This window comes from Curcuma longa, unplaced genomic scaffold, assembly GCF_044706935.1.
Source record: "Curcuma longa cultivar G26 ecotype Majalengka, Jawa Barat unplaced genomic scaffold, ITB_CL_G26_1.1 contig_14126, whole genome shotgun sequence".
Lineage (NCBI taxonomy): Eukaryota > Viridiplantae > Streptophyta > Magnoliopsida > Zingiberales > Zingiberaceae > Curcuma > Curcuma longa.
The window spans coordinates 146130-158880 of NW_027429672.1; the positions used below are offsets into that span (position 1 = coordinate 146130).

Genomic DNA, 12751 nt, shown 5'->3' on the forward strand with positions numbered 1-12751 from the left:
TCATCTCGGCGGCGGATGGCTGGAGGAGGAGAAGGCTGAGGAAGACCAGAATTCTGCATATGGCTTTTGCTAATTTGCTCTCTTCTTTATATCGTTAGTTATATAGACTGCGAAGGCAAACTCAACCATGGTCGTGTTCTGTTCTCCCGTTGGGCTGTCGTTTTAATCACCGGCCGGCTTCACAATTCTTCCGTGCTATCCTCGTCACAAAGCCGACAGATTTGAGCGTTCCAAGTTAATCAACGGCCTAGAATCATTTCTATCAGATCCGACGATTATAAGGGGAGATAGATATGGTAAACTTCTTCAGCCAACCTCTCTAATTGTGCCGCATTAAAATAATAATAATAATAATAATAATAATAAAATAATCAAAATTCGAATTTTAAATAGAATAAATACTTTAGAAATCAACTTGTACTTCAAGTCTTCAATAGATAAATTAAGGAAAAAGACCCGAACATCTAAATTATTATAAAAAAGGACAAACAATTAAATTAGGAATTTTTTATATATAGAATATCACACTCTTAAAATATTTTATCATAAACACGTTTAGGCTTGATTTAACTTCCACTGAACATTAATAAAAATTTCTAAAAAAGGTGCTCAACCAACTTATAAAAATAACTAGATAAACAATAAATTTTATAAAAATATTAAATATATAAATTTTATAAAATAATAAAATGAAAATATTACATAAATTATTAAATAAAAATTATGTTTTTTTAAATTTTTCGTATTATTAAATAGAAATGTTACCTTATCTAATTTGCAAATAAACTCCATCTTTAATAACCCTGTAATTTAAATTTCAATAAAATATTAGATTTTTTTTAATTATAAGAAGAAATCAGCTTCTCTTAATAATAAAAAAAAAACCCCACTCTTCCAGACTCTTTCCTCTTCATCTTCCTGTTCCTTCTCCACCCCTCAACCCTTCCCTATAAATACTATTCCTTTCCTTCATTTTGCTCCCTTCTTCTTTTTTCCTTCCTCTCTACTTGCTTAATTGGTTTTACCGCTACCCATTTAGGTCTAATCCAATCCTGTGCCATTATCACCGCACGCAAACGAGAAAGCCGCCTCCTTTCGATCTTCCTCTGGTTATCTGTCCCGGATTTGTAGCCATCGGGGCCGGAATCGAGCGCCGACCCCGATCGCCCGCCTTGGATTGAGGGATTTCCACCCTTTTTTACCTCCAAAATCGGTGATTGATTGGGGATGTGATTGGCAGATTACGCCTCTTTCGAATAGGTCCAGGATCCTTCGAAATCTCGGTTTTTAGTGGGTTTTGAGGCTTTGATCATGCTTCCGATCTATGCTTTTGAGCACTTTCTGTGTCTGCGCTGCTATATCTATCTACTGGTGATTGTTAATGCGCAGATTGTCTTGGTTGTTTGGTAATAGTCCGCTGATTGCATGAATCTCGACGGAAGTTGTTACCTTTAGGTTTAGATGATGAGTTCTAGAGGAGGAGAGCTGTGTTGATTGCTTGCTCTGAACTACTCTAGCCGTCTTTTAGATAAGATTATCTGAAGGCGGAAAATATTAGGTTGTTCATCGACATTATTTGGATCGTGTTTCTCTGCAGCATTGCACGTTCATTGTCAACAAACTAGACTACCTTAGTGACACTGTTGTCAATAAGGGCCAGCCTTCTGTTCCAGGAATTAATTTCAGATTGCTGCAATAATCATGGCAATTTGTGGTCTGATGAACTTACTGCAAAATAAGTGCAAGTGTAGTTTCTTGTATTCTGTGGCTTTGCTCATTTTGTAAGGCAAGTAAATCAGTAAAGAACCTACATTGTACATTACTCTATGCTTGACTGAGCAAGAGCAATGGCCAAAGCAAGGAAACAAACATGCTGGAGGTTCTATTCATGCTCCAATCCACTTCTAGCTGTTTAATTTTGTTTAACTGTCACAAATCTATACATATTTGACGGCCTAAGAACTATACACAAATTTTTATCAAGATAGATTTAACTTCTCAGAGAACTTGCTAATGGGAGACATAAGTGCTTTGATTCACTGTGGCAAAGAGTATCTTCCAACTTACTGATTCACACTCCAATAATTATTTTCATGCATTTATTGTCTACAAAAAGTTTCATGAGCTCTGAGTTTCCATTTCCTTGCTTGTGCGTCGATCCTATATTATTCTTTACCAACAATTCAAAATAAGTTTAAGGCCATGGGAATGGTTGAGTAGAATTAGTTCTTATGTATCTGGAAATACTAAGATTATATTTTATTTATGTGCAGGAACTCTTTGACATACCAGACTCCATAACTTTGTGAAACAATAGAGTTGATCTTGTTTTGGGCTTATACCTTGTCCATTTTTATTTATATGTTTTATTTCGGCATTTCATGGGAGGAGTAGAAGATACTGAGCCACCCTCAAAACGCATCAAATTGTCCTCAGTAGATTTGGAGAGCCTTTCAAATAATTCATCATTTTTAGCACATATCAATCCTTTGGGAGGCCAAATGGCCAGGCCTTTACCATTCCAAGGGAGGGAAGATGTGATTGGTTCCAAAGGAGCTATAAAAAAAGTTGAATTTGTGAGGGTCATTACAAATGCTCTCTACTCTCTTGGTTATGAGAGAAGTGGAGCAATTTTGGAGGAAGAGTCAGGGATACCCTTGCACTCTTCTGTTGTCAACCTCTTCTGTAAACAGGTTCTTGATGGAAACTGGGACGGAAGCATGGTTACACTGCAAAAAATAGGAATTGATGATGAATATATTTTGAAATCTGCCTGCTTTTTGATTATGGAGCAGAAGTTCTTCGAACTTTTGGAGAAGAATAAGGTACTGGAAGCATTGGAAACACTGAAAAATGAGATAACTCCACTTGGCATTAAGAAAAAACGTGTACACAAGCTTTCCAGTTGTGTTATATCTCCTTTGCAGCGTCTCTCCCTTGGGTTTTCCAATATGGGCATAGAGACTTCAAACTCACGAATGAGGCTTCTAGGTGAGTTACAGAAATTGCTTCCGGCTTCAATAATGGTACCTGAGAGGAGGTTGGAGCAATTAGTTGAACAGGCTCTTGATGCTCAAAGAGAATCCTGCTACTTACACAATTCTGCTGAAGGTTGTCTATCGTTGTACACTGATCATCGGTGTGCAAAGGACCAGTTACCTTCTCAAACCACACAGGTTGGAACTGTTCATTAGTGTGTGTATTGTTTTCTGTTTTTTTTTAAAAATTTTTTACATTAACTCAGATGTTTTTTCCCTTAATATGGTTTTCATTGTTCAGAGTTACATTTGCATTCATAGATTTGCTTCACTATTTGTGAATAGTTGGAGATAGTATTGTTTCTATTAATAAAGGTTTTGCTGACACTGTCATCTGAACTATTATTTCTCAATTTGACAGATATTGCAAGAGCATGATGATGAAGTATGGTTTCTAAAGTTCTCCAACCAAGGAGAGTATTTAGCATCATCATCAAATGATAAATCTGCAATTGTATGGGAGGTATATATATTTATATTATAAACAAAAAATGATATCATTGATTCAATGACCATATCCTTTTTGATTCTTCATATGCTTAAGTTTGAAACAAATTGAAGAATTTTTTTTAATACCTTTTTTTTTTTAAAAATTTGAGCAAGCTACAAACACTGCCTTTGGCATCCAACTACAAGATCCTTTGGTTTAGACTTTTAGTAAACATGTGTGGGTATTTTATAGAAATTGACTGACTGAGTTAATAAATGAGCCTTGACTTAAAAAGCAATGTCTTTTCTAATGTTTTGGAATTTTTGCCTTTGAATTAATTAGACCTTATATTTCACACTATCATTGAATAAGGGAAATGGGTTAGTAGGAATTTTCTCATTTTTTATCTTCTTTCAATGCATAAGGTGGGAGAATTTTTTATAAAGTTATAATCGATACACTATTCATGTCCTTTGTGCCACCCGTTCCACACTTGCTATATCATTTAATGTAATAAGAAAAATCTTGGTTTGTTTTCATCTGTGTGAGACCTTTTCTTTTATATTAGGTTCATGAAAATGGAGAAGTCACTCTGAAGCACAAACTAACTGGTCATCAGAAGCCTGTCGTAATGGTTGCTTGGAGCCCTGACGACAGTCAGCTTCTAACTTGTGGAATGGAAGAAGTCGTGAGGCGCTGGGATATTCACTCTGGCAAGTGTCTCCATGTCTACCAAAAGACTGGCCTAGGTCTGATGTCTTGTGGTTGGTTCCCAGATGGCAAACAAGTGTTTTTTGGTGTTACTAATAGAACAATTTGCTTTTGGGATTTGGATGGAAAAGAATTGTATTCTTGGAAAGGGCAACCAACAAGCAAAATTTCCGATCTTTCTATCACAAAGGATGGTAGACAGTTTATTAGCTTGTGCAGTGAGACCACAATTGTGGTGCTCGACAGGGAAACAAAAAATGAGAAGCTGATAGAAGAAGAACAAACAATAACTTCATTCTCTTTATCAAAGGACAATAACTTTTTACTCGCAAATCTTATAAACCAGGAGATCCACCTTTGGAGCATAAAAGATGATCCTAAGCTCGTTGCCAGATACAAAGGCCTCAAACGCTCGCGATTTATAATAAGGTCTTGTTTTGGAGGACTTGATCAGGCTTTCATTGCTAGTGGAAGTGAAGATTCACAGGTATGCAATATTTATTGTTGGTTAAGTGTAGCTCTGGCAGATTGGAAATGAGTGAAAGGAAACTAAGATGCTATAAACACATTCAGAATTGTCCAAAATAAATTTTATATTTTTCAAGTAAAAGTTAGGATATAATAATTAAAATCCATTTAACACAATTCAAAATTTGGACAAATTTCAGTGGCAGATTAGGATTTGTTTACTACCGGAGACCAAGTAGTGTTAGGAATCTCTATAGTTGCTGATCAAAACATTAATATTTGTGTTGGATCTTTGCTACCACATTGCAGTAATTTCTGAATCCTTACTTACCAAATGGTTCTTGTGATCAGGTATACATATGGCATCGTGCCACAGGTGATCTCGTCCGATCTCTCGCCGGGCATTCAGGCACTGTCAATTGTGTCTGCTGGAACCCAACGAACCCACACATGCTCGCATCCGCCAGCGATGATCTAACAATTCGCATCTGGGGATTAAGCAAGGCTAACCTGAAGCACAAGGAGACCTACTGCAACGGGATCATTCATCATTCCAATGGAAATAGTAAATGACCAAAGACGAAACCACCTCGACTTAGACTGCATTGGCTGTGTAAATGATCCTTACCTTGCTCAATTGCTATTTGCTGTTTTAATTTGTAAGGTTATTTCTTTATTGACGCAAGATTGAAGTCAGTACATGGTTCATTTATCTTGTAGGCAGCCAATCTTTGAAAATAGTTTTGTGCACTTTTATTTTTCTTTATATATATAAAAAAGGCCAATTGGTGTTATTGTAAATGAATAAAATGTTTGTAAATAAGATTGATATTCAACTCAATAAGTTATTTAAGTTAAATTAGCCAATTCACTTTTTTTGATTTAGCTCGGACCTCGTGGATGTTTGATTTGATCGAACCGGCCGGTCGGACCGGTTCTCCAAATACTTCTTCCCTGCTCCTTTCTCTCTCTCTCAGTAGCTCAACTAACCAACCAAATAGCGTCATCCTGAAACCATGAAACCGTACGCGTCCTACTTACGCTAAACCATAACCATCTACTCACCGGTAAGTTTTATGGTGGGGCCTCGTACGTTTCAAATCTAGACCACACGACGAGTGGATACCAGTGATGGGTAATTTATTAACGCGTGAAGACACAAGAAGGCGCGTTCGGAATCTCGCACATCTCAACTGCTACACTCTGCTCTCACAATGACAACAATTCATCTTCCTTTCTTCTCCATCATCTCCTACTTGTAACCTACGCTCTCTTATTCTCTACCCACCGTCATATCCAGAGAATAGATGGTTCTTCTTCTTCTTCTTCCTCCTCCTCCTTGTTCTTCTTCTCGGGCGAATCCACTGATCTTCGGTTGCTAGGTAGTTTTCCTTTTTTCCGTTTGATTTCGAGCCTTTTTTTTGCTTTTTTTTAATGTATGATGGATTTGGGTTAGGGTTCTTCGTACATGGATGCCTTTTGATATATTTTGATGGAAAACGTTGTTTCTTGTGCTCATTCGTTTTCGAATCTTGACATGTGATCTGCAGCCAAATATTCCCCTTTCCATGGCGCGGTTGGTGGCTAGATCAAAAGCGCGGTGAAGCAGAGATGAGGGGAGTGTCGTGGGGGATCATCGTCGGTGCGACCATCGGGCTGGTTTCCGGAGCTCTCTTGGCCGTGGCGGCGCTCCTCTGCGTCCTGTTCCAGAAGAAGCGGGCCAAGCTACGGAACAGCAGCTCCCTGAGGGCAGCGACGGTGCCCATGCGCACCAACGGCGTGGATGCCTGCGCGGAGGTCTCGGACGCTTCCACCGTGGGCCAGGAGTCCCCCGTCCGCCGTGAGGCCGATGCGCGTGGCTTGTCCTTTTGGGTGGAGGAATCCCAGAGGCGAAATCCTGTGTCGTTTTCAGGCGTACTCAAATATCTTTACAAGTTGGTTAAATTCTTCCATACTCCAATTATGGATTTGCAAATTAACTATCTTGTCTGGATCAATCAACTTTATAACCAAAACTAAGCGTTTGGTTGTATACTCCTAGGGATCTGCAAAAGGCAACCCGTAATTTTACCACTTTGATTGGTCAAGGAGCATTTGGTCCTGTTTATGCAGCGCAGATGGCTACTGGGGAGATAGTTGCTGTTAAGGTTCTGGCCTCCAATTCTAAACAAGGAGAGAGAGAATTCAAAAGCGAGGTAATCATGCACCAAACACACTATTTGTGATTGGATTTTCTATTTTATTTTATTTTCTTATTTATTTCTCATTGCTATTTATAGGTATTGCTTCTCGGAAGATTACACCACAGAAATCTTGTGAATTTGGTTGGATATTGTGCCGAGAGGGGTCAATATATGCTAGTATATGTGTACATGAGTAATGGCAGCCTTGCTTCTCATTTGTACGGTATGTCTTACTTGTTAGTCTACTCATTATTTAGAAGAAACTAAACATAATTGTTCATTATCCTTGGTGTATTTTATGTGTTATGATGTTTGTCTGATAGTATATGTTCTCTATCAAGAAAACAAAAGAGAAATTAATGCAGCCTATCTGTTAAAAGAGAGTTAGAAAGTGAGAGGGCCTGTTAATCCCAGATTTCCAAGTAAAGGATCTTAAATATATTTAAATAGGAATTGAGCCCCCCTCTTAAGTGCTAGGTTTGAAATGACATATTACAAGAGAGTAACTTAACCTGCATCTTCAGATGAAGGATCTTATATTTTACTTAAACAACAACAATAAAAAATCTCACCTAAGTGCTTTCTTTTGAGCTTTACCACTAGCTTCTACCTAGTGTGTAGAATGGATCGTCTGCTAAATTGTATAATTTTCAGGAAATATAATGGTTCAATTTTTTAAAGCTTATTTTGATGCTAATTAACAGTAATCTTCAACCAGCGCAGGTGAAAAGCATGAGCCATTGAGCTGGGATTTGAGGGTCAATATAGCTCTAGATGTTGCGAGGGGCTTGGAGTATCTTCACGATGGTGTAAGATCAAACTAAAAATTTTGAATTGAAATATGGTAAAATTATTATTCTTCCTTTTGTATATAAATCTTACATTGTTCCTGGGTATGTAGGCTATTCCACCTGTGGTGCATCGTGATATCAAGTCTGCCAATATATTGCTGGACCACTCTATGATGGCTAGGGTATGATTTTTTTTCATTTTCATGTATTTGATGCATTAATTAAAAGGCAAACATATTTATCTAGTGGCCACTATGTCGGACAGCAACTTGGGAGGTCTCTGGCCCTCATTGAATGAATTCCAGCTGGCTGTTTTTACCATATGTTCATCTGAAATAGATGATACTCTATAGCTGTTGATCAAGGTGATCCTGATCTTGTCATGTCGAGCCTATTATGTGTAGTAACATTTTCTGAATAGTTTTAGAATACACCATATTGGTAAAAAATTTCTGAATAGTCTGTTCATTACATCAGATAGCGGTAAATTTTTCTGAATAGTTTATTCAATACATCATAGTGATTCATGATATGCATTAACCTTCTTATAACTCTTTGTGTAGATGCCACAACAAAGGCATGGTTAATATCATCATTAAGGTCATCTGACATAGTTAATAAGGAGCAATTTTTTGGATCAGTGCGTTTAAAATTAGTTTCTCCTTGTCGGCAAACTCAATATCAAATGTAAGCACTTGTCTGTCTATTATTCTAAGCACTTGTCTGTCAATTGTTTTCTTGGTGAAGGTGGGAAGATACTTCACACCAAACTCAATATCAAATGCCACCACCCCCAGCATATGCTTGTCAATTCAAAGTTTATAGTGATGGACAACTCCAGTTTGTCCAATTGCTCGAGTAGTTAAGCTACAAAAAAAAAAAATAAACATATAAAAAAGTGATGAAAACTGCATAACGCTTATTTCGTGAGTTGTTGGGGTAGATGCGTGTTTCTTTTGCCTGTTAAAGTGGAATTGGATAATTGCAGGTAGACTTTTCTTCCCTAGTCTACTAATGGATATAATTCTTCTGTGCATACTCACAATGTCATTATTTCATCTCATAGGTTGCTGATTTTGGGCTGTCACGAGAAGAAATAGTCAGTCGACATGGGTCTATTATAAGGGGAACCTTTGGCTACCTTGATCCCGAGTATGTATCATCAAGATCGTATACCAAGAAAAGTGATGTTTATAGCTTTGGAGTATTGCTCTTTGAGTTGATCGCGGGCCGGAACCCACAGCAAGGTCTAATGGAGTATGTGGAACTTGTAAGCTCCTAACCCAACTATTGTCAGTTGTACGGAATTGAAAAGGCTCTAATATATGTTTTGAGAGAAAGTAACCTAAAAAAATAAAATACTCTAAAATATTAAAATGCTTCTTCGACTCCAAGACAATTGTCGATGGTAGAGATACCTAAATGTAGGAATGTAGGAAGAAAAGCTGGTTGGTCGCTCCAGTACAATGAACATCCACCATACAAGTAAGCCGACCATATAATCGTGAAATTAATGCCATCAGTTATATGTTCATCATAGAATACTCAGTAGTTGTAACTCATTAATGTGTTTTCTACAGTTATCTGAAGAAATATTTCCCTTCCACTATTTTTTATCAGAAATTCTTGTCCTTTACAATCGCTCCCTGCGTTCATCAAAATGATGATTATATATTTACAAATTAGGCTGCAATGGACGCTGGAGGAAGAGATGGATGGGAGGAGATTGCAGATTCAAGACTACATGGAGATTTTGATGTAAGAGAGCTCAATGATATTGCTTCTCTTGCATACAAATGCACCAGCAGAATATCAAGGAAGAGACCTTCCATGAGAGACATGGTTCAATCTCTGTCGAAGATCATAAATGCCAGAAATAGTCGAATACGCCGTACTAGAAGATCCTTACCTACTGCAGTTGAAGCTTCGATAGATATTGAGACATCGGAGTACCAGAGTTCACAATCTGAACATCAGAGAGAGGAGTCCCTTGACAGCTTATCGGATTTCCCAGATGTTTGACATATTTCAATGAGTGAATATGGACCATTTTTTTCCTGCCTAAATCCCATTTCCTGTTCTTTTGTTGATTATTATGTTATGTGAAGCATGCTGAAGTAGCTGGTGATATATGTGATGCTAATGTTTAAATTTTGATAGCGAAAAAGAATTTCCAATTGATTTCTGCATTCAGAATATTGGAACTGTTCTTATGTAAATGCATTTGGCATAGCCAAAACAAATCCAACGTTCTAAAACAATTGTGATTCATTGATTGCAAAGGGTTTGGATAAATTTGAAAGTGATATTTCATGGTTTACAAATTACCACAAAACAGGGTAGAAGAGCCCCTGTGTTGAGAAGGTAGAGCTCCTCTATACTTGAGTATGGACCAACTTTTCCTGCAACTGAATCAAACCCAAACTGACTTGCCATATTTTCCAGGTTCTCAGTTGGCTTGTGAACTCTTCCGGCGATCACTCTACAAATCAACAATGCCTTTCTTATAGATGGGTGATCTTCATGTAGCTGAATGGATTCCAATGCTCTCCCACTAGTGGAGGTTGTGAACATCCCCAGGCCTGCCTTCATTTCCTTCTTGGAGAATCCAAATCTCAGGATGCGGCAAATGTTGCACTTGCTGGAATTGCAAAGGTTTGAGGAGCCATTGACTCCCAGAGAACAGTAGACAGTTGTGGCATAGAATCTCAAGAGTTCATTTCCATCAGCCAAGCAGCGTGGGTGCTTCTTGGGAAGCTTGCTGGCTCTAGCCTTCACCATTTCACGGTATTCTTCAAACTGAGTTAGAGTATTTTGCATGTTGTGAACCTTTAAGACTCTTTCTAACCGTCCACATGTGCTCTCTGACTTTAACCAACTTGCCTTGCATATTATTTCAACTATCTTCCGAGAAGAGTCACCTTCCAGTAGTTCAGTGACTAACAAAATCATAGGTTTATCTCAGAGATGATATGTGAACGTAAAATACTATATATGTTCATTAGGAAAGAAAAACAATGCAAAAGTGCTACATGCTCTTAACATGAATAGGTATAAGAAACATACATACTAATGCTAAGCAGTAAAGCTACAAAAGGTTTCATTTTTAGAGTCTCAAAATCATTGAAGGTGGTAACTGATTAGCAAAATTCCAATTTGCATTTACTTTTGGGAAACATAGTTCAAACGAATAAGAAACACTCATCTTCTTCTACTATTGCACAGAAATTGGTTGGAGAAGAACTACCAACCACAATAATTTCAAGGCGACATTGTCACAGCTTACTATTAGCTATTATCTAATGTCAGTTTGCTTAGAAAAGGAAATTGTAGCCATTTGAAAGAAGTTTTACCTTAAATTTTGGGAGTAGTAAGAATAATCAGCCTTTATTCCTATGCTACTATATATGTTGCATTTTGAAGGCATGCCGAAGCATCAAGTAGCCTCCCCTAAAGTGCCTTTACATGGTAATAGAGTCAATCACTCACTCACCTAATTAAGTTTGAGGGGGCATAAGACTATTAGGCACAACCTACTCATTTTAGTATCACATGGTTAAGTTCACCTGGGATGCTGTATCAAGTAGTTTCTAAGTGTCTTGGCAATTTGGTCGCATCGAGCCACTACAAAATTGAGATTTGAGTTAGAGGAAGAAGAAGAGGAAATTGACATTTGTTTTCTTTTAGAGTGTTAAGTTTGCTAAACAAATGGAAAGGGAAGAATATCACAATGATATAGTCTAGTAGGTTAATTGGAATTTAAGAAGATTGATTAGCATAGCATAAATTGAGACACAAAATGAGTGACAGGAGAAATATCACCTTAGATCAGAATCAGATGAATATCGACAAAAACACATTCATAACTCTGAGAAACAAGTGATGATGGACGACAAAACAGAGTAAGGTCAGATAATAGGAAAAGCAATAGAAAGATCAAAGTCTACTGAAAAGAACACATTAGAAATAGAAAGAACATGAATGATTCGATGCCCTCCTCACCTGCATGCTTGGACTGATGATGTGCCTCCAAACCCTCCCATTTCCCAAACTGCTCCCCGCATCTGTGGCAGGTGAATGTAGCAGAAGGCCCAGTAGAAGACCTAGCATCCACACAGGCATCATTAACTCCTCCACCACCATTGCCAAGCACAGCAGCAGCTGTGAACGAAGAGCACTCCCAATGGGGATGAGCTACCTTCCTCGGAGGTGTGCTGCTCCTCTCTCTAGGGCCTGGAGTCCCAGGCGTTAGGGTGCCCACATAAGCTGATCCCATCTCACCTCCCACCACCACCACCACCTTCATGGACATGGTAATTGCCAAACCCAGTTATCTTGAGCTCACACCTGGAGTCACTCAGAACCACCTCATGAGCAATTGGATTGAGGAACTCATTGCTCCCGATGGACCTAGGGCTGCAACTGGCATGCCTCTCGATCTGCCTCCTGCTCCCATGGATGACATCCTTGAGGTTGGCTATGGATTTGGAGCAACTAGACCTGCATGTCCTCTTCCTCACCAAGAGAATACCAAAGGGGCCTCTTGCCTTTGGCTCATGGACCTCAGAGGGGTTAGACTTGCAATGCAAAGATTTCTTGAGGGCGAGCCAGAGAGTAGGCATCTTCTCCCCCTTCTTCCCCCTCCTATCCTGCACTCTGTGAATCTTCTTCTTTGACTCCATGACCCATTAGATTAGGGCTTGGCTTGGCTTGGCTTGGCTTGGACCATGATCTGATGAAAGACAAGACCCCAACAAACGGGAATCCAATGACTGCCAATGCATTAAAATAGTAGCTCTAGTTGTTTGGATTAGGGAAAAGGGACAAGCATTTGCAAGACTAAACAACAAAACCTAGCAAAATCATGACAACACAAGAATCAGGATAGGAAGAAATGACAAGACAAAAAAGTATACGACCATGATTTGTTGGGCACTTTGTAGTTGTCTACTACAACTAGGAAAACAAGGACACTTGCGTTTGTTTGTTTGTTTGTTGTTTGTTCTGGACGTATTCCCTCCACTCCTCCGATATGGAACTGAAACCCACTCTTTCTAATCTCTCATCAGAGAGAGAGAGAGATGGAGAAGCAATTCTTTATCTATCTTTTGGCAATAAAACATTATTCAT

At 38.5% G+C, this 12751-nt stretch overlaps 2 protein-coding genes and 1 pseudogene across 4 annotated transcripts; 2 read left to right on the top strand and 1 right to left on the bottom strand.

Moving 5' to 3' along the window:
• Positions 1–1012: 1012 nt before the first annotated feature.
• LOC141816066 (WD repeat-containing protein 26 homolog) lies at positions 1013–5406 on the top strand. 3 transcript variants are annotated; one of them, XM_074703899.1, is made up of 5 exons: positions 1013–1879; positions 2274–3176; positions 3400–3501; positions 4037–4666; positions 4999–5406. In XM_074703899.1, exons 2-5 carry the CDS (start codon positions 2382–2384, stop codon positions 5218–5220), a joined length of 1749 nt encoding a protein of 582 aa, XP_074560000.1. In that variant the 5' UTR covers positions 1013–1879; positions 2274–2381; the 3' UTR covers positions 5221–5406. The 3 variants fall into 3 exon arrangements, with proteins under 3 accessions (XP_074560000.1, XP_074560001.1, XP_074559999.1); XM_074703900.1 differs by having other exon boundaries at positions 1013–1260; XM_074703898.1 differs by having other exon boundaries at positions 1013–3176.
• Positions 5407–5866: 460 nt separating this feature from the next.
• Positions 5867–9945, top strand: LOC141816073 (calcium/calmodulin-regulated receptor-like kinase 1). Its single transcript, XM_074703905.1, has 8 exons — positions 5867–6029; positions 6198–6581; positions 6689–6842; positions 6927–7053; positions 7554–7639; positions 7732–7803; positions 8688–8891; positions 9308–9945. Exons 2-8 carry the CDS (start codon positions 6259–6261, stop codon positions 9641–9643), a joined length of 1302 nt encoding a protein of 433 aa, XP_074560006.1. The 5' UTR covers positions 5867–6029; positions 6198–6258; the 3' UTR covers positions 9644–9945.
• Positions 9906–12246, bottom strand: LOC141816074 (uncharacterized; annotated as a pseudogene).
• Positions 12247–12751: the final 505 nt, after the last annotated feature.

Excerpts from the sequence above, each read along its gene's own strand:
- LOC141816066 (XM_074703898.1), top strand. The coding sequence starts at position 2,382 with ATGGGAGGAGTAGAAGATACTGAGCCACCCTCAAAACGCATCAAATTG. Across the intron at positions 3,177-3,399 it reads TACCTTCTCAAACCACACAG|ATATTGCAAGAGCATGATGA; the intron begins GTTGGAACTGTT and ends TCAATTTGACAG. Across the intron at positions 4,667-4,998 it reads GTGGAAGTGAAGATTCACAG|GTATACATATGGCATCGTGC; the intron begins GTATGCAATATT and ends TCTTGTGATCAG.
- LOC141816073 (XM_074703905.1), top strand. The coding sequence starts at position 6,259 with ATGAGGGGAGTGTCGTGGGGGATCATCGTCGGTGCGACCATCGGGCTG. Across the intron at positions 6,582-6,688 it reads GTACTCAAATATCTTTACAA|GGATCTGCAAAAGGCAACCC; the intron begins GTTGGTTAAATT and ends GTATACTCCTAG. Across the intron at positions 6,843-6,926 it reads AGAGAGAATTCAAAAGCGAG|GTATTGCTTCTCGGAAGATT; the intron begins GTAATCATGCAC and ends TGCTATTTATAG.